This window comes from Colias croceus, chromosome 14 (assembly GCF_905220415.1).
Source record: "Colias croceus chromosome 14, ilColCroc2.1".
Taxonomy (NCBI): Eukaryota; Metazoa; Arthropoda; class Insecta; order Lepidoptera; family Pieridae; genus Colias; species Colias croceus.
The window spans coordinates 4,643,715-4,665,364 of record NC_059550.1 but is presented as its reverse complement, the minus strand read 5'-3'; the positions used below and the strand labels follow the sequence as shown (position 1 = coordinate 4,665,364).

The 21,650-nt window shown below is 43.5% G+C and overlaps 1 protein-coding gene across 1 annotated transcript in view; it reads left to right on the top strand.

Moving 5' to 3' along the window:
• The window catches only part of LOC123697222 (actin-histidine N-methyltransferase), a 42,154-nt gene that overhangs the window by 16,470 nt on the left and 4,034 nt on the right, over positions 1-21,650 (top strand). Inside the window, exons 5-6 of the mRNA XM_045643655.1 lie at positions 20,806-20,914; positions 21,400-21,527. Coding sequence (XP_045499611.1) covers positions 20,806-20,914; positions 21,400-21,527 — 237 coding nt within the window. The remainder of the gene's footprint in view (positions 1-20,805; positions 20,915-21,399; positions 21,528-21,650) is intronic.

Below are 21,650 nucleotides of genomic sequence, written 5' to 3'. Positions count from 1 at the left end.
CTTTTTATTTGTAGTGAATTTTTTGCTTGAAAATTTATTGGAAAATTTAGTGGTTGGTTGAACCAAGTGCGTTGAATAATTCGCACGTTTACGTTTACAATAGTAGGGGAGCCCAGGATGCTAAATGTGGATTTACTCGAGCGTCACGGGAACCTATTAGAATTGGTAGATTAGACCATAGCGAGAAAAAAAGGTCCTATAATGTTTTCACTTTTAGCGGTGGGGAAGGGTTTTTTGATTTTTTTTAATTTAAAAAAGAAAAAAATTGTCTTGGAAATACTCAAGCGCGTTAGATATTGATATTTTGCATGCTCCAGGACGTCACTGAAAAAAAGTATACGTTAATCTGACGATTTAAGTGGCGATTTAATCGCTATGAAGAAAGGGTAAAAAATTAAAGTAATATTATTCGAGCGCGTCAGATTAATATATGGGGGGGTTAATTACAATATAAGAAGTCCCCATTTCGCTAATCTGACGATTCGAGCTCAACCTTAGGGAATTATGGATTATTCAAATTTTCCAGCGGGGCCCCTGAGCGCATCCACCAACCATAACTGCTCATATTGACTAGAGGTACTAATGAATAGCTAAGGTACCGTCCCTTATAGTAATCTGACGCGCTCGAGTAAATCCCAAAATCCCCTCTTAGGCTCCTCTACTACAAAACGTTCTTCCAAATTTCAATAAGTTATAAGTCAAGCTCCTAATGTTGAATTAGGTAATTTTGCTGGATTTATAAAATCAAAACAAAATCAAACTAATTTCTTTCCTCGTATTGCATACATCAGTCATCAACGCGACATTTTATTAAGAGCTACTGGAATATTCCTTACATGCGTGCAATTAACAATGTTCGTAATGCGTAAATATGCGTTTTCAATCATCAAGTATTAATGCGTAGAATTAGTAGGTTATAAAAAAAGTTCGAAGTACATTGTCTGGCAGAAATCGCTTACAGCGATAAGACCGTTCTCTGTACATGTTATTACTTGTATAGCTTTTAGTTTCTAATCCTGTATTTAGTGTGCAATAAAGAATTTTTCATTCATTCATTCATTTCATTCATTACCAAATTATTGAACTACGTACAAAGTACGCTTTCAAATTACGATAATGTCACATTGGGTGTTTGACCACACGAGTATTGTCATATGATTTGCACCAACAAGTGTTGCCTACACTTCCGTGTCATTAGCAGCCTGTGAATTTCGATTTTTCACGCCATCTTGCTCGATGGCATTTCTGTTTTCTATCGATGTTGTACAAGATACACGTTGCGCAAGCTGGCTTCGCAGATGTGACACTTTTACTCGAGTCACTGTGTGTACAACTTACATATACCATAGCAAGATGTGTGTATGGTTTGGTACAATTACCAAACCATACATCTATCAAATAAAGCAGAATAAAATTGCAATTCTAGGATGGTACAATAATTTCGGTGTATCATAGAACGACGTTTTAATTCACAAAAATTAATCAAGTAATGGATACGTTCTTATTAAATAGACACTCAAGTGGGACAGGTTTTTTTTTGGTTTCCAAAAGTAGGTTTAATGAATTTTAAAAGTTGTTTGTCGGTCAAATAAAAGTAGTAGGTAGTAGTAGTAGTAGTAGTAGTTTTAGTTGGCTGTGAGTAAAATAAAATTATATAATAAAAATCAATTTTCAAAAATAATTCAGGTTAATAGATTCAACTTTCTAATCATAAAACCGATATTGCAATTCCTGCCTACTGTCACACGTGCATAAAACATTTCAGAAACTTGAACCTGATCTATGCTAATAATATTATAAAACTGAATAGATTGTTTGTTTGTTTGAAAGCGCTAAACACTGGAAATACTGGTCCGATTTGAAAAATTATTTTGATGTTGAATAGCCCATTTATCGAGGAAGGCTATCATCGCACTAGGACCTTCAGGAGCACTGCGGTTAAAACCGCGGGGCACAGCTAGTTATGAGATTAAATTGATAAATGCATTGTAATTTTCTTCTCAAGCCGATTTCATACCGATTGGATTATTCTAAAATTCCAAGATTAAGTGAATACAAAATCTAACAATGGTTATATTTTCTCCTGCAGCATTATGAACTGTGAAACTGCGTATCACCTCATAATTAGTCGTAAACATAATGGAATTATGTAAAATCGTTACATAACCGCAATTCTCTGCACACTGGCATTTCAAGTATCACGATTACAAATGCTTTTTATTAAAATATTATGTGCTCTAATAAGCTCTTGCTCTCCCTTTTATAAAGGGTTGATGAAATTAAATATAAACAATGAGCGTAGTATAATAAAAACTTTCGTAATTTTAATTAGGTTTCTTTTTAATGCTTTGTTTTCCTGTAAATACCTTGTATTGAGCTATTTATATTATCAGTAAGTAAACTGTATTAAACATGGACTCCACTAATATTTAATATAATATTTTGTTACATCACAACATTACGCAGCCCTGAGTACCAAAGAAAACATTTATTCTCCACGTATGGGTCATTGTTAGCGTTTCACATGAACTCTTACTTTCTTCCAACTCATAATAGATTGTTGGAAAAAAAGCTCGTTATTGCAAATGACATGCGCGATCGATGTAGAACATCTATGTAACATGGTGATGGTACATTCACATGGAGCTAAGATATTTTTTTCAGAACATTTCGTAGAGTTTCTTCGTCTCGAATGTTTGCTGCTCCTGTGAACAAGTACATTTCTAAAACTAGATAAATAAGGGACTTCTAGAAATGTGTAAACATTGATATCAATACCTAATAGAAATTAATTGAATGTGCTACATTTCAATGTGAATCTTATGTTGTTTATGTATATCGCTCAAAATGATGTTTCTCACCTTCGCAGTTACGATTGATTATATATGAGATTGCTTTACTTGAATTTTCTCTTGATTCATCCTAAAATATACAAGTCATGTTGATTTTGTTTTCATACATTTTCGTAATTAGTATTATCAGAGTGTTCATTAAGGTACCATAAATATAAAGAAAGAGAATTGTTTATCGTTCGGAAACATTCTTTGACTCCGTGTGGATCGACCATTACAATTTAATTTGAATTGTCGATTCATGTAGGCCTTTATGTAATTAAATAGAACTTTAAAATACGTGTCTGGTGCGATAGTTACCTAGATGACATTAATTTGTGTGTCGACATGATGTAATATGTAAATTAAAATTAGAAGAAATTTATAGCATTATGAGAAAATTATTATATTTAGATCTAAGTCTAATTTAATATTGTAAATTAATCATTATTAGAATAAGTGCTTACAAAACATACTTTTTTCATTAAGGCATAAGTACATTTTTCGTGATTCATTTTACAAGCCCTGAAATTAAAAGGTTATAATCTAATTTCAAACCCCTCAACAATATCTGTATCTTATATATCTATACCTTATCATTTACATACAGTGGCAGAAAGCAGCTTCTATTTACAATACAGTAAAAGTTCTTTATTCGCGGGTAATAGGTTCCGTAAATATGCCGCGAATAGAGAAACCGTGAATAAGTAATGGTAATTTGTATGGGGTTATAGGGAATACGTTCCTAGGCGACGAAATAAATAAGCAAATACATAAAGAAATCAGTTTAATTGAAGTTTTTTATACATATTTATTAATGACCATTTAATTACACAATAGCTTGGCACTTTTTACTTGTTTTTTTTTAGTCGACATTATAAATTCGTAGTTGTAGTTCAGACGTTTACTGGATAACGAATGATTTTTATTTAGGTAAATACATTTTATAAGTTATGTACCTACCCATGCAGCGATTCGATCCGCGAATAAAGAATTTAATGCCGTGAATATAGGAATTAGGTCGCATTTTTTCCATCCGCGAATAGTGAAACCGCGAATGAAGGAAGCGCGAATAAGGAGCTTTTACTGTACTACTTTTTATATACCGAGTTGTTGAACTAGAACAACACAAAGATTCCAGCAAAATTGCAATCTGGATTTATAATTTGTATCTTTTGGACCACGTACCCTATAATCTGGATCTATAATCTTGGGCGGATCATTGATAAAACAGACCTAACGTCTAACTGTACTTCCAAACAAAGGAATATCTTAAATTCGTTATCAATTTATTTGCAAGCATTCAATACTTTTCATTATACAGTGGGTAATTGAAACATGACTTTTGAAAGTAATCGCAAACCACACTCCCAATAATTTGGTGGGTGTTTTCTACTGAATTGCATAACTTCTTTTTATAATATCGTGAAAGATTAGCTTGCGGTTGAAATAATGGTTTGGGATTTCCATTTAAAATGAATGGATTATGTTTTATATCCACGTTTATAGTACATGATCCATTATATTCCTTTGTAATTTTATAAATAAAGGAAATGTATTAGAAGTATCTATATATACTTGAATTTTCATACAAGATTATAGTTATAGATTTGTTTACTTGTAAAAATCCTATATCTATTTTTTATGTTACTAACAGGCACTTTAATTTTATATTTTTATAAATATGATCGTAGATAATATAAACAAATCTTAAAAGAATTAAACAACATCTCATATACATAACAGATAAAAATAGTTTTATGTTTGTCTATTACCTACATCAGCCAACATAAAATGCGGGCATCTAATATTTGTAAATATTTGACGATAGAGTTTCGTATGTTTTGTCAATATGTACTGGCATATCCTTTCTGCACGTCCGGTGGTTTATATTGATGACTATCATGTTTTCTATTCAATTTAATTGAATAATAATGAATTTCGATAATGAAAGAACTTTTGCCGATGATCTTGAAGCGGGGAGTTTAATCAGATATATGTGCTGATTAAATTCCCCACTTCAAGGACTATAATATAAACTAGCAAACCGGGCGAACTCCGTTTCGCCACCAGAGACACCTTTTCTTTGCTATAAACCTCACGGAGCCCGAGACCTTTCCAACGAATGCAAAATCGTGGAAATCGGTTCGTGCGTTCTGGAGTTATAGCGCCAGGAAGGAAAACCCGACTTATTTTTATATAGTAGACTAGCTGGTGCGTTGTGCGCGGGCTGCAAGCAGCCCGCGAGCCCCTTTTGCCCCTGGGTTGAAGCAATAGGGCAGTCATTTGAAAATGCATCTAAATTCCCCGTCAATTTATTATTATCTGCTAACAGCGATTCCACAGTCAGTCGGTAATGCTTATAAATTCCCCATTCAAGTATTTTCCACTCCAGGAGGCTGACCACCTTCGAGGGAGCGTAGTGCGCGGGCTGCAAGCAGCCCGCGAAGCATCCCAGGGCAGAAATCTTCAGTCATTTGAAAATGCATTCGAATTTCCTATCCATTTGTTACATCTCCTAACAGCGATTCTACAGTCAGTCGGTAATGCTTATAAATTCCCCATTCAAATATTTTCTATTCCGGGGGGCTGTCCACCTTCGAGGTTGCGTGGTGCGCGAGCTGCAAGCAGCTCGCGGCTCATCCCAGGGCAGAAATCTTCAGTCATTTGAAAATGCATTCGAATTTCCTTTCCATTTGCAACATCTGCTAACAGCGATTCTACAGTCAGTCGAAACTGCTTATATAAATTACTTATTCAAATATTGGTAAAATTTTGAAACGTCTTATCGATAGCGGGCAGTGACTTTTCATAATAAACTGTTCAAGAGTTAACCTAACACGCTCGTCGCTTCGCTCCTCGCTACCTATTTGAATATTTAGGCCGGCCGCTGCCGCGACTCGCTCGCTTCGCTCGCTTGGCTCGTGCTATAGGTAGTTCAAAAGTTAACCTAACACGCTCGTCGCTTCGCTCCTCGCTACCTATTTGAATATTTAGGCCGGCCGCTGCCGTGACTCGCTCGCTTCGCTCGCATGGCTCGTGTGGTAGTTCAAAAGTTAACCTAACACGCTCGTCGCTTCGCTCCTCGCTACCTAAACTGCTTATAAATTACTTATTCAAATATTGGTAAAATTTTTGAAACGTCTTATCGATAGCGGGCAGTGACTTTTCATAATAAACTGTTCAAGAGTTAACCTAACACGCTCGTCGCTTCGCTCCTCGCTACCTATTTGAATATTTAGGCCGGCCGCTGCCGCAACTCGCTCGCTTCGCTCGCTTGGCTCGTGCGGTAGGTAGTTCATAAGTTAACCTAACACGCTCGTCGCTTCGCTCCTCGCTACCCATTTGAATATTTAGGCCGGCCGTTGACGTGACTTGCTCGCTTCGCTCGCTTGGCTAGTGCAGTAGTTCAAAAGTTAACCTAACTCGCTCGTCGCTTCGCTCCTCGCTACTTCTTTGAATATTTACGCCGGCCGCTGACGTGACTCGCTCGCTTCGCTCGCTTGACTCGTACGGTAATTCAAAAGTTAACCCAACACGCTCGTCGCTTCGCTCCTCGCCACCTATTTGAATATTTACGCCAGCCGCTGCCGTGATTCGCTCGCTTCGCTCGCTTGGCTCGTGCGGTAGTTCAAAAGTTAATAAATATTTTCTACTCCGGGAGGATGTTGACCTTCGAGGTTGCGCGGTGCGCGGGCAGCAAGCAGCCCGCGGGGCCGTCTTTTGCCGTTGCTATTCAATTACCCTTTCTACTATGGAAATTTCCATACAAAATTTTCGAAAAAAAAAATTTCGCTTTTTAACAAAAAAATTTATATGCCTGGAAGCGGACCAAGTTTTGAAGTATTTTTTACTTCGGTGACCCCGACCTACCTGTCACCGATTCAGAGAACCGTTGAATTTCGTGATGTATGGAAAATGGAAACCAGGGGTCGGAGTGAGATTCTGAGTATGCAGTTTTGTAAATCTGGCCGATTAGAGCACAGAAGTCAATTTTCAAACCGATCGTCAAGTAACCGGCGCCACCATCTTGCCTCGAAAAATCGGCCATTTTTGAAAAAAAAATGGCGTCCAATTTGAAATTTATCGATTGCCCTGGTAGCGCCCCATCTTCCTGATTATTTTTTAGTTCTACACTCCCCACCTATCTCGCGCCGTTTCGGAGAGCCGTCGAATTTTGCGTTGTATGAAACTTGGAAACCAGCGGTGGAAACTCGATTATGAATATGCCAACTTAATGTGTGGCTCGATTGAAGCCCCTGTGCCAAGTTTCAGCGTGATCGGCCCAGAGATGGCCGTTTTAGAATTTGTATGGCGGCGGCCATTTTTTCCGCCATTTTGAATTTTTTTTACTGTCTGTGGTAATTGCTCAAGGTCTACTACAAGTTTAGTTTGAGCACCCCAGATGTAGCTGCTACCGTTTGCGCGGGCCGTTGACCGTCTCCGCGGGCTGTGACAAAGTTCAAGATTTCGGATTTTTCTGGATATCCTGGGAGCTGGGCGAGTACAAACGTGGTGAGAGTGTGGTTCCGCGTTGCGCCACCTCGGCTAAATTTACGTTTTTATGTTTGCGCCAAAAATGGAAAAAATCCAAAATCGAGCGACCCATTATGGCTCCCTGGTAGCGTCCCAGGGTGGTGATCATTTTTAGTTCCGGGACCCCCCACCCAACTCGCACCGTTTCCGCGGGCCGTTGGATTTTACGTTGTATGGAAGTTGGAAACTGGGGCCCGGAGCCACTCAAACGGGGCACCGATCGATTCGCCGGCTCGAACAGAGCACGTGTGCCAAATTTGAGACGTAAGGATTCATAAACGGCGATTTTGGCAAAGTACGGCGGCCATCTTGTTTTCGCGAAAATCCCCATTTTTCCACCTCCCCTGGTAATCGCCACCAGTTCCGAGCATTTTTTGTTCAGACACCCCCCCTCCAGGTATCACCGTTTTTGCGCACCTCCAGGGGTCCACTCTCTTGTCCAGGGTGTTGGAGTTGTCAATATTTTTCCGGTGGTCACTCGCCGCACCTCTATACGATCACGTCGAAATCCCCCCAACTTTCCACGTAGTTTCCGAGAAACCCGATGTCAGTGAGTCAGTGAGTCAGTGGTAGTGTAGCTTTATATATTATAATAACTAGCTGGTGCGTTGTGCGCGGGCTGCAAGCAGCCCGCGAGCCCCTTTTGCCCCTGGGTTGAAGCAATAGGGCAGTCATTTGAAAATATATTCGGATTTTCTGTCCATTTGTTACATCTGCTAACAGCGATTCTACAGTCAGTCGGTAATGCTTATAAATTCCCCATTCAAATATTTTCTATTCCGGGGGGCTGTCCACCTTCGAGGGTGCGTGGTGCGCGAGCTGCAAGCAGCTCGCGGCTCATCCCAGGGCAGAAATCTTCAGTCATTTGAAAATGCATTCGAATTTCCTTTCCATTTGTTACATCACCTAACAGCGATTCTACAGTCAGTCGGTAATGCTTATAAATTCCCCATTCAAATATTTTCTATTCCGGGGGGCTGTCCACCTTCGAGGGTGCGTGGTGCGCGAGCTGCAAGCAGCTCGCGGCTCATCCCAGGGCAGAAATCTTCAGTCATTTGAAAATGCATTCGAATTTCCTATCCATTTGTTACATCTCCTAACAGCGATTCTACAGTCAGTCGGTAATGCTTATAAATTCCCCATTCAAATATTTTCTATTCCGGGGGGCTGTCCACCTTCGAGGGTGCGTGGTGCGCGAGCTGCAAGCAGCTCGCGGCTCATCCCAGGGCAGAAATCTTCAGTCATTTGAAAATGCATTCGAATTTCCTTTCCATTTGTAACATCTGCTAACAGCGATTCTACAGTTAGTCGAAACTGCTTATAAATTACTTATTCAAATATTGTTAAATTTTTGAAACGTCTTATCGATAGCGGGTAGTGACTTTTCATAATAAACTGTTCAAGAGTTAACCTAACACGCTCGTCGCTTCGCTCCTCGCTACCTATTTGAATATATAGGCCGGCCGCTGCCGCGTCTCGCTCGCTTCGCTCGCTTGGCTCGTGCGATAGGTAGTTCAAAAGTTAACCTAACATGCTCGTCGCTTCGCTCCTCGCTACCTATTTGAATATTTAGGCCGGCCGCTGCCGTGACTCGCTCGCTTCGCTCGCATGGCTCGTGTGGTAGTTCAAAAGTTAACCTTACACGCTCGTCGCTTCGCTCCTCGCTACTTAAACTGCTTATAAATTACTTATTCAAATATTGGTAAAATTTTTGAAACGTCTATCGATAGCGGGCAGTGACTTTTCATAATAAACTGTTCAAGAGTTAACCTAACACGCTCGTCGCTTCGCTCCTCGCTACCTATTTGAATATTTAGGCCGGCCGCTGCCGCAACTCGCTCGCTTCGCTCGCTTGGCTCGTGCGGTAGGTAGTTCATAAGTTAACCTAACACGCTCGTCGCTTCGCTCCTCGCTACCTATTTGAATATTTAGGCCGGCCGTTGATGCGACTCGCTCGCTTCGCTCGCTTGGCTCGTGCGGTAAGTAGTTCAAAAGTTAACCTAACACGCTCGTCGCTTCGCTCCTCGCTACCTATTTGAATATTTACGCTGGCCGCTGCCGTGACTCGCTCGCTTCGCTCGCTTGGCTCGTGCGGTAGTTCAAAAGTTAATAAATATTTTCTACTCCGGGAGGCTGTCAACCCTCGAAGTTGCGCGGTGCGCGGGCAGCAAGCAGCCCGCGGTGCCGTCTTTTGCCGATGCTATTCAATTACCCTTCCTACTATGGAAATTTCCATACAAAATTTTCGAAAAAAAAAAATTCGCTTTTTAGCAAAAATTTTTATGTGCCTGGAAGCGGACCAAGTTTTTAAACATTTTTTACCTTGGTGACCCCAACCTAAGTGCCACCAGTTCAGAGAGCCGTTGAATTTCGTGATGTATGGAAAATGGAAACCGGGGGTCGGAGAGAAATTCTGAGTATGCAGTTTTGTAAATCTGACCAATCAGAGCACAGAAGTCAATTTTCAGACCGATCGTGACGGAACCGGCGCCACCATCTTGCTTTGAAAAATTGGCCATTTTTGAAAAAAAAATTGCGTCCAATTTGAAATTTCTCGATTGCCCTGGTAGCGCCCCATCTTCCTGATCATTTTTTAGTTCTACACACCCCACCTATCTCGCGCCGTTTCGGAGAGCCGTCGAATTTCGCGTTGTATGAAACTCGGAAACCAGCTGTGGAAACTCGATTATGAGTACGCCAACTTAATTTGCGGCTCGATTAAAGCCCCTGAGCCAAGTTTCAGCGCGATCACATCAGCGATGGCCGTTTTAGAATTTGTATGGCGGCGGCCATTTTTTCCGCCATTTTGAATTTTTTTCACACTCTGTGGTAATTGCTCGAGGTCTACTACAAGTTTAGTTCGAGCACCCCAGATGCAGCTGCTACCGTTTGCGCGGGCCGTTGACCGTCTTCGCGAGATGTGGGAAAGTTTAAGATTTCGGATTTTTCTGGATATCCTGGGAGTTGGGCGAGTATGAATGCGTCATTGGTTTATTTCTCTATTGCACCACCTCGGCTAAATTTACGTTTTTATGTTTGCGCCAAAAATGGAAAAATTCCAAAATCGAGCATCCCACTACGGCTCCCTGGTAGCGTCCCAGGGTGGTGATCATTTTTAGTTCCGACACCCCCCACCCAACTCGCACCGTTTCCGCGGGCCGTTGGATTTTACGTTGTATGGAAGTTGGAAACTGGGGCCCGGAGCCACTCGAACGGGGCACCGATCGATTCGCCGGCTCGAACAGAGCACGTGTGCCAAATTTGAGACGTAAGGATTCATAAACGGCGATTTTGGCAAAGTACGGCGGCCATCTTGTTTTCGCGAAAATCCCCATTTTTCCACCACCCCTGGTAATCGCCACCAGTTCCGAGCATTTTTTGTTCAGACACCCCCCCTCCAGGTGGCACCGTTTTTGCGCACCTCCAGGGGTCCACTTGGTTTTCGAAGATGATCGAGATCGCTATATTTTTCCGGTGGTCACTGGAAGCACCTCTACACGACCACGTCAAAATCCCCCCAACTTTCCCCGTAGTTTCCGAGAAACCCGATGTCAGTCAGTCAGTGAGTGAGTGGTAGTGTAGCTTTATATATTATAACTAGCTGGTGCGTTGTGCGCGGGCTGCAAGCAGCCCGCGAGCCCCTTTTGCCCCTGGGTTAAAGCAATAGGGCAGTCATTAGAAAATGTGTTAGAATTCCCAGTCCATTTGTAATTTTCTGCTAACAGCGATTCCACAGTCAATCGGAAGTGCTTATAAATTCCCAATTCAAATATTTTCTATTCTGGAATGCTGTCGACCTTCGAAGGTGCGTTGTGCGCGGGCTGCAAGCAGCCCGCGAGCCCCTTTTGCCCCTGGGTTGAAGCAATAGGGCAGTCATTTGAAAATAAATTCGAATTTTCTGTCCATTTGTTACATCTGCTAACAGCGATTCTACAGTCAGTCGGTAATGCTTATAAATTCTCCATTCAAGTATTTTCCACTCCGGGAGGCTGTCCACCTTCCAAATTCTCCATCAATTTGCTATTATCTGCAAACAGCGATTTTACAGTCAGTCGGAAATGCTTATAAATTCCCCATTCAAATATTTTCTATTCCGGGGGGCTGTCCACTTTCGAGGGTGCGTGGTGCGCGAGCTGCAAGCAGCTCGCGGCTCAACCCAAGGCATAAATCTTCAGTCATTTGAAAATGCATTCGAATTTCCTTTCCATTTGTAACATCTGCTAACAGCGATTCTACAGTCAGTCGAAACTGCTTATAAATTCCCCATTCAAATATTTTCTATACCGGGTGGCTATCCACCATCGAGGGTGCGTGGTGCGCGGGCTGCAAGCAGCCCGCGGTACATCCCAGGGACAAAAATCTTCAGTCATTTGAAAATGCGTTAAAATTCCCTGTCAATTTGCTTTTATCTGCTAACAGCGATTCCACAGTAAATCGGAAGTGCTTATAAACTCCCCATTAAAATATTTTCTATTCCGGGGGGCTGTCCACCTTCGAGGGTGCGTGGTGCGCGGGCTGCGAGCAGCCCGCGGTACATCCCAGGGACAAAAATCTTCAGTCATTTGAAAATGCGTTAAAATTCCCTGTCAATTTGCTTTTATCTGCTAACAGCGATTCCACAGTAAATCGGAAGTGCTTATAAATTCCCCATTAAAATATTTTCTATTCCGGGGGGCTGTCCACCTTCGAGGGTGCGTGGTGCGCGAGCTGCAAGCAGCTCGCGGCTCATCCCAGGGCAGAAATCTTCAGTCATTTGAAAATGCATTCGAATTTCCTTTCCATTTGTAACATCTGCTAACAGCGATTCTACAGTCAGTCGAAACTGCTTATAAATTACTTATTCAAATGTTGTTAAATTTTTTAAACGTCTTATCGATAGCGGGCAGTGACTTTTCATAATAAACTGTTCAAGAGTTAACCTAACACGCTCGTCGCTTCGCTCCTCGCTACCTATTTGAATATTTAGGCCGGCCGCAGCCGCGACTCGCTCGCTTCGCTCGCTTGGCTCGTGCGATAGGTAGTTCAAAAGTTAACCTAACACGCTCGTCGCTTCGCTCCTCGCTACCTATTTGAATATTTAGGCCGGCCGCTGCCGCGACTCGCTCGCTTCGCTCGCTTGGCTCGTGCGATAGGTAGTTCAAAAGTTAACCTAACACGCTCGTCGCTTCGCTCCTCGCTACCTATTTGAATATTTAGGCCGGCCGCTGCCGCGACTCGCTCGCTTCGCTCGCTTGGCTCGTGCGATAGGTAGTTCAAAAGTTAACCTAACACGCTCGTCGCTTCGCTCCTCGCTACCTATTTGAATATTTAGGCCGGCCGCTGTCGTGACTCGCTCGCTTCGCTCGCATGGCTCGTGTGGTAGTTCAAAAGTTAACCTTACACGCTCGTCGCTTCGCTCCTCGCTACCTAAACTGCTTATAATTTACTTATTCAAATATTGGTAAAATTTTTGAAACGTCTTATCGATAGCGGACAGTGACTTTTCATAATAAACTGTTCAAGAGTTAACCTAACACGTTCGTCGCTTCGCTCCTCACTACCTATTTGAATATTTACGCTGGCCGCTGCCGTGACTCGCTCGCTTCGCTCGCTTGGCTCGTGCGGTAGTTCAAAAGTTAATAAATATTTTCTACTCCGGGAGGCTGTCAACCCTCGAAGTTGCGCGGTGCGCGGGCAGCAAGCAGTGCTATTCAATTACCCTTCCTACTATGGAAATTTCCATACAAAATTTTCGAAAAAAAAAATTTCGCTTTTTACCAAATATTTTTACATGCCTGGAATCGGACCAGGTTTTGAAGCATTTTTTACTTCGGCGACCCCGCCCTACCTGCCACCGGTTCAGAGAGCCGTTGAATTTCGTGATGTATGGAAAATGGAAACCGAGGGTCGGAGAGAAATTCTGAGTATGCAGTTTTGTAAATATGGCCGATTAGAGCACAGAAGTCAATTTTCAGACCGATCGTAAAGTAACCGGCGCCACCAACTTGCTTTGAAAAATTGGCCATTTTTGAAAAAAAAATTGCGTCCAATTTGAAATTTCTCGATTGCCCTGGGAGCGCCCCATCTTCCTGATCAATTTTTAGTTCTACACCCCCCGGCTATCTAGTGCCGTTTTGGAGAGCCGTCGAATTTCGCGTTGTATGAAACTCGGAAACCAGCGATGGAAACTCGATTATGAGTATGCCATCTCAATGTGCGGCTCGACTAAAGCCCCTGTGCCAAGTTTCAGCGCGATCGGACCAGAGATGACCATTTTAGAATTTGTATGGCGGCGGCCATTTTTTCCGCCATTTTGAATTTTTTTCACTATCTGTGGTAATTGCTCGAGGTCTACTCCAAGTTTAGTTCGAGCACCCCAGATGTAGCTGCTACCGTTTGCGCGGGCCGTTGACCGTCTTCGAGAGATGAGGGAAAGTTTAAGATTTCGTATTTTTCTGGATATCCTGGGAGCTGGGCGAGTACGAATGCATCATTGGTGTATTTCTCCGTTGCGCCACCTCGTCTAAATTTACGTTTTTATGTTTGCGCCAAAAATGGAAAAATTCCAAAATCGAGCGTCCCACTACGGCTCCCTGGTAGCGTCCCAGGGTGGTGATCATTTTTAGTTCCGACACCCCCCACCCAACTCGCACCGTTTCCGCGGGCCGTTGGATTTTACGTTGTATGGAAGTTGGAAACTGGGGCCCGGAGCCACTCGAACGGGGCACCGATCGATTCGCCGGCTCGAACAGAGCACGTGTGCCAAATTTGAGACGTAAGGATTCATAAACGGCGATTTTGGCAAAGTACGGCGGCCATCTTGTTTTCGCGAAAATCACCATTTTTCCATCATCCCTGGTAATCGCCACCAGTTCCGAGCATTTTTTGTTCAGACACCCCCCCTCCAGGTGGCACCGTTTCTGCGCACCACCAGGGGTCCACTCGGTATTCGAAGGTGATCGAGATCGCTATATTTTTCCTCTGGTCACTCGGCGCACCTCTACACGATCACGTCGAAATCCCCCCCACTTTCCACGTAGTTTCCGAGAAAAGCGATGTCAGTGAGTGAGTGAGTGGTAGTGTAGCTTTATATATTATAACTAGCTGGTGCGTTGTGCGCGGGCTGCAAGCAGCCCGCGAGCCCCTTTTGCCCCTGGGTTGAAGCAATAGGGCAGTCATTAGAAAATGTGTTAAAATTCCCAGTCCATTTGTAATTTTCTGCTAACAGCGATTCCACAGTCAATCGGAAGTGCTTATAAATTTCCAATTCAAAAATTTTCTATTCTGGAATGCTGTCGACCTTCGAGGGTGCGTTGAGCGCGGGCTGCAAGCAGCCCGCGAGCCCTTTTTCCCCTGAGTTGGAGCAATAGGGCAGTCATTTGAAAATGCATTCGAATTTTCTGTCCATTTGTTACTATCTGCTTACAGCGATTGTACACTCAGTCGGAAATGTTTATAAATTCCCCATTCAAGTATTTTCTACTCTGGGGGGCTGTCCACCTTCGAGAGTGCGTGGTGCGCGGGCTGCAAGCAGCCCGCGGTACATCCCAGGGACAAAAATCTTCAGTCATTTGAAAATGCGTTAAAATTCCCTGTCAATTTGCTTTTATCTGCTAACAGCGATTCCACAGTAAATCGAAAGTGCTTATAAATTCCCTATTAAAATATTTTCTATTCCGGGGGGCTGTCCACCTTCGAGGGTGCGTGGTGCGCGAGCTGCAAGCAGCTCGCGGCTCATCCCAGGGAAGAAGTCTTCCTTTCCATTTGTAACATCTGCTAACAGCGATTCTACAGTCAGTCGAAACTGCTTATAAATTACTTATTCAAATATTGTTAAATTTTTGAAACGTCTTATCGATAGCGGGCAGTGACTTTTCATAATAAACTGTTCAAGAGTTAACCTAACACGCTCGTCGCTTCGCTCCTCGCTACCTATTTGAATATTTAGGCCGGCCGCTGCCGCGACTCGCTCGCTTAGCTCGCTTGGCTCGTGCGATAGGTAGTTCAAAAGTTAACCTAACACGCTCGTCGCTTCGCTCCTCGCTACCTATTTGAATATTTAGGCCGGCTGCTGCCGTGACTCGCTCGCTTCGCTCGCATGGCTCGTGTGGTAGTTCAAAAGTTAACCTTACACGCTCGTCGCTTCGCTCCTCGCTACCTAAACTGCTTATAAATTACTTATTCAAATATTGGTAAAATTTTTGAAACGTCTTATCGATAGCGGGCAGTGACTTTTCATAATAAACTGTTCAAGAGTTAACCTAACACGCTCGTCGCTTCGCTCCTCGCTACCTATTTGAATATTTAGGCCGGCCGCTGCCGCAACTCGCTCGCTTCGCTCGCTTGGCTCGTGCGGTAGGTAGTTCAAAAGTTAACCTAACACGCTCGTCGCTTCGCTCCTCGCTACCTATTTGAATATTTAGGCCGGCCGCTGTCGTGACTCGCTCGCTTCGCTCGCATGGCTCGTGTGGTAGTTCAAAAGTTAACCTTACACGCTCGTCGCTTCGCTCCTCGCTACCTAAACTGCTTATAAATTACTTATTCAAATATTGGTAAAATTTTTGAAACGTCTTATCGATAGCGGACAGTGACTTTTCATAATAAACTGTTCAAGAGTTAACCTAACACGCTCGTCGCTTCGCTCCTCGCTACATATTTGAATATTTAGGCCGGCCGTTGACGCGACTCGCTCGCTTCGCTCGCTTGGCTCGTGCGGTAAGTAGTTCAAAAGTTAACCTAACACGCTCGTCGCTTCGCTCCTCGCTACCTATTTGAATATTTACGCTGGCCGCTGCCGTGACTCGCTCGCTTCGCTCGCTTGGCTCGTGAGGTAGCTCAAAAGTTAATAAATATTTTCTACTCCGGGAGGCTGTCAACCCTCGAAGTTGCGCGGTGCGCGGGCAGCAAGCAGCCCGCGGCGCCGTATTTGCCGTTGCTATTCCTATTACCCTTTCTACTATGGAAATTTCCATACAAAATTTTCGAAAAAAAAAAATTTCGCTTTTTACCAAAAATTTTTACATGACTGGAAGCGGACCAGGTTTTGAAGCATTTTTTACTTCGGCGACCCCGACCTAAGTGCCACCGGTTCAGAGAGCCGTTGAATTTCGTGATGTATTGAAAATGGAAACCAGGGGTCGGAGAGAGATTCTGAGTATGCAGTTTTGTAAATATGGCCGATTAAAGCACAGAAGTCAATTTTCAGACCGATCGTAAAGTAACCGGCGCCACCATCTTGCCTCAAAAAATCGGCCATTTTTGAAAAAAAAATTGCGTCCAATTTAAAATTTCTCGATTGCCCTGGTAGCGCCCCATCTTCCTGATCATTTTTTAGTTCTACACACCCCACCTATCTCGCGCTGTTTCAGAGAGCCGTCGAATTTTGCGTTGTATGAAACTCGGAAACCAGCGATGGAAACTCGATTATGAGTATGCCAACTTAATATGCGACTCAATTAAAGCCCCTGTGACAAGTTTCAGCGCGATCGGACCAGCGATGGCCGTTTTAGAATTTGTATGGCGGCGGCCATTTTTTCCGCCATTTTGAATTTTTTTTGCACTCTGTGGTAATTGCTCGAGGTCTACTACAAGTTTAGTTCGAGCACCCCAGATGTAGCTGCTACCGTTTGCGCGGGCCGTTGACCGTCTTCGAGAGATGAGGGAAAGTTTAAGATTTCGGATTTTTCTGGATATCCTGGGAGCTGGGCGAGTACGAATGCATCATTGGTGTATTTCTCCATTGCACCACCTCGTCTAAATTTACGTTTTTATGTTTGCGCCAAAAATGGAAAAATTCCAAAATCGAGCATCCCACTATAGCTCCCTGGTAGCGTCCCAGGGTGGTGATCATTTTTAGTTCCGGGACCCCCAACCCAACTCACTCCGTTTCCGCGGGCCGTTGGAGTTTACGTTGTATGGAAGTTGGAAACGGGGGCCCGGAGCCACTCGAACGGGGCACCGATCGATTCGCCGGCTCAAACAGAGCACGTGTGCCAAATTTGAGACGTAAGGATTCATAAACGGCGATTTTGGCAAAGTACGGCGGCCATCTTGTTTTTGCGAAAATCCCCATTTTTCCACCTCCCCTGGTAATCGCCACCAGTTCCGAGCATTTTTTGTTCAGACACCCCCCCTCCAGGTACCACCGTTTTTGCGCACCTCCAGGGGTCCACTTGGTTTTCGAAGATGATCGAGATCGCTATATTTTTCCGGTGGTCACTGGGAGCACCTCTACACGATCACGTCAAAATCCCCCCAACTTTCCCCGTAGTTTCCGAGAAACCCGATGTCAGTCAGTCAGTGAGTGAGTGGTAGTGTAGCTTTATATATATATGACTAGCTGGTGCGTTGTGCGCGGGCTGCAAGCAGCCCGCGAGCCCCTTTTGCCCCTGGGTTGAAGCAATAGGGCAGTCATTTGAAAATATATTCGGATTTTCTGTCCATTTGTTACATCTGCTAACAGCGATTCTACAGTCAGTCGGTAATGCTTATAAATTCCCCATTCAAATATTTTCTATTCCGGGGGGCTGTCCACCTTCGAGGGTGCGTGGTGCGCGAGCTGCAAGCAGCTCGCGGCTCATCCCAGGGCAGAAATCTTCAGTCATTTGAAAATGCATTCGAATTTCCTTTCCATTTGTTACATCACCTAACAGCGATTCTACAGTCAGTCGGTAATGCTTATAAATTCCCCATTCAAATATTTTCTATTCCGGGGGGCTGTCCACCTTCGAGGGTGCGTGGTGCGCGAGCTGCAAGCAGCTCGCGGCTCATCCCAGGGCAGAAATCTTCAGTCATTTGAAAATGCATTCGAATTTCCTATCCATTTGTTACATCTCCTAACAGCGATTCTACAGTCAGTCGGTAATGCTTATAAATTCCCCATTCAAATATTTTCTATTCCGGGGGGCTGTCCACCTTCGAGGGTGCGTGGTGCGCGAGCTGCAAGCAGCTCGCGGCTCATCCCAGGGCAGAAATCTTCAGTCATTTGAAAATGCATTCGAATTTCCTTTCCATTTGTAACATCTGCTAACAGCGATTCTACAGTTAGTCGAAACTGCTTATAAATTACTTATTCAAATATTGTTAAATTTTTGAAACGTCTTATCGATAGCGGGTAGTGACTTTTCATAATAAACTGTTCAAGAGTTAACCTAACACGCTCGTCGCTTCGCTCCTCGCTACCTATTTGAATATATAGGCCGGCCGCTGCCGCGTCTCGCTCGCTTCGCTCGCTTGGCTCGTGCGATAGGTAGTTCAAAAGTTAACCTAACATGCTCGTCGCTTCGCTCCTCGCTACCTATTTGAATATTTAGGCCGGCCGCTGCCGTGACTCGCTCGCTTCGCTCGCATGGCTCGTGTGGTAGTTCAAAAGTTAACCTTACACGCTCGTCGCTTCGCTCCTCGCTACTTAAACTGCTTATAAATTACTTATTCAAATATTGGTAAAATTTTTGAAACGTCTATCGATAGCGGGCAGTGACTTTTCATAATAAACTGTTCAAGAGTTAACCTAACACGCTCGTCGCTTCGCTCCTCGCTACCTATTTGAATATTTAGGCCGGCCGCTGCCGCAACTCGCTCGCTTCGCTCGCTTGGCTCGTGCGGTAGGTAGTTCATAAGTTAACCTAACACGCTCGTCGCTTCGCTCCTCGCTACCTATTTGAATATTTAGGCCGGCCGTTGATGCGACTCGCTCGCTTCGCTCGCTTGGCTCGTGCGGTAAGTAGTTCAAAAGTTAACCTAACACGCTCGTCGCTTCGCTCCTCGCTACCTATTTGAATATTTACGCTGGCCGCTGCCGTGACTCGCTCGCTTCGCTCGCTTGGCTCGTGCGGTAGTTCAAAAGTTAATAAATATTTTCTACTCCGGGAGGCTGTCAACCCTCGAAGTTGCGCGGTGCGCGGGCAGCAAGCAGCCCGCGGTGCCGTCTTTTGCCGATGCTATTCAATTACCCTTCCTACTATGGAAATTTCCATACAAAATTTTCGAAAAAAAAAAATTCGCTTTTTAGCAAAAATTTTTATGTGCCTGGAAGCGGACCAAGTTTTTAAACATTTTTTACCTTGGTGACCCCAACCTAAGTGCCACCAGTTCAGAGAGCCGTTGAATTTCGTGATGTATGGAAAATGGAAACCGGGGGTCGGAGAGAAATTCTGAGTATGCAGTTTTGTAAATCTGACCAATCAGAGCACAGAAGTCAATTTTCAGACCGATCGTGACGGAACCGGCGCCACCATCTTGCTTTGAAAAATTGGCCATTTTTGAAAAAAAAATTGCGTCCAATTTGAAATTTCTCGATTGCCCTGGTAGCGCCCCATCTTCCTGATCATTTTTTAGTTCTACACACCCCACCTATCTCGCGCCGTTTCGGAGAGCCGTCGAATTTCGCGTTGTATGAAACTCGGAAACCAGCTGTGGAAACTCGATTATGAGTACGCCAACTTAATTTGCGGCTCGATTAAAGCCCCTGAGCCAAGTTTCAGCGCGATCACATCAGCGATGGCCGTTTTAGAATTTGTATGGCGGCGGCCATTTTTTCCGCCATTTTGAATTTTTTTCACACTCTGTGGTAATTGCTCGAGGTCTACTACAAGTTTAGTTCGAGCACCCCAGATGCAGCTGCTACCGTTTGCGCGGGCCGTTGACCGTCTTCGCGAGATGTGGGAAAGTTTAAGATTTCGGATTTTTCTGGATATCCTGGGAGTTGGGCGAGTATGAATGCGTCATTGGTTTATTTCTCTATTGCACCACCTCGGCTAAATTTACGTTTTTATGTTTGCGCCAAAAATGGAAAAATTCCAAAATCGAGCATCCCACTACGGCTCCCTGGTAGCGTCCCAGGGTGGTGATCATTTTTAGTTCCGACACCCCCCACCCAACTCGCACCGTTTCCGCGGGCCGTTGGAGTTTACGTTGTATGGAAGTTGGAAACGGGGGCCCGGAGCCACTCGAACGGGGCACCGATCGATTCGCCGGCTCAAACAGAGCACGTGTGCCAAATTTGAGACGTAAGGATTCATAAACGGCGATTTTGGCAAAGTACGGCGGCCATCTTGTTTTTGCGAAAATCCCCATTTTTCCACCTCCCCTGGTAATCGCCACCAGTTCCGAGCATTTTTTGTTCAGACACCCCCCCTCCAGGTACCACCGTTTTTGCGCACCTCCAGGGGTCCACTTGGTTTTCGAAGATGATCGAGATCGCTATATTTTTCCGGTGGTCACTGGGAGCACCTCTACACGATCACGTCAAAATCCCCCCAACTTTCCCCGTAGTTTCCGAGAAACCCGATGTCAGTCAGTCAGTGAGTGAGTGGTAGTGTAGCTTTATATATATATGATAATAACTAATTTTCACCAAATTATAAACTCAGGAACCTATTACCTATTTCTTTTCAAGATATTGTTCACACAGTCTCTTCAAGAAAATAGTTGATTTAACAAAGTTTCTCTCTGTTTCCAGATGGGCGGTGTCAACAGTGATGACGCGGCAGAATCACATACAGCTTGCTGACCAAAGCACTACGGCGTTCATACCTCTGTGGGACATGTGCAATCATGAACAAGGAAAGGTGAGTAAATTGTCTAAAAGTGACGATTATTATGATATTGGGGCCTTCAAAAAAAGCTTTTAATATGGTAATTCAAAGACCTGCAAAGCACTTAACAGTAATTTGCAATTAGATTATATCATACACATGCACTCATTACAGTAGAGGCAGATGTATTACTCATATTAGTCATATAGAACGACAAATTGTAAAATAATAGTCGTTTTCCTGAATACTCTTTACAACATTCCGAGACTCATATAGGTATGGCCTTTCTCTTATCCTTAAAGCGAAAATTATTTCAAAGTAACGTTTCTAATTCTTTTCTTTTTTACTTTATATGACGAAATTTATACAAAATTATAATATCCGAATACTGAACTGTGCATGCTACATAGCTTCCACATGAAAATTTTAGCATAAAATGTCTTTACTACTGTAACTACATACTCTTTTGTACAAAAATCTAGGATTTAGACTCTAGAAAGAAATTTATAACATTTCAGATAACGACAGATTTCAACAAAGATCTGAACCGAGGCGAGTGTTACGCGCTGCGAGATTTCAATGCGGGAGATCAAATCTTCATTTTCTACGGCCTGAGATCTAATGCTGATCTGTTTCTGCATAATGGGTATGATTGTTGTAAAATGTCATATAAGTTTCTTGTGAAACGTAATAATTGTAATTAATGATTTTATCTTGGACAAAAATATAATTTATCGTTGATTTAACGAAATAAGATTTTCTTTCACTT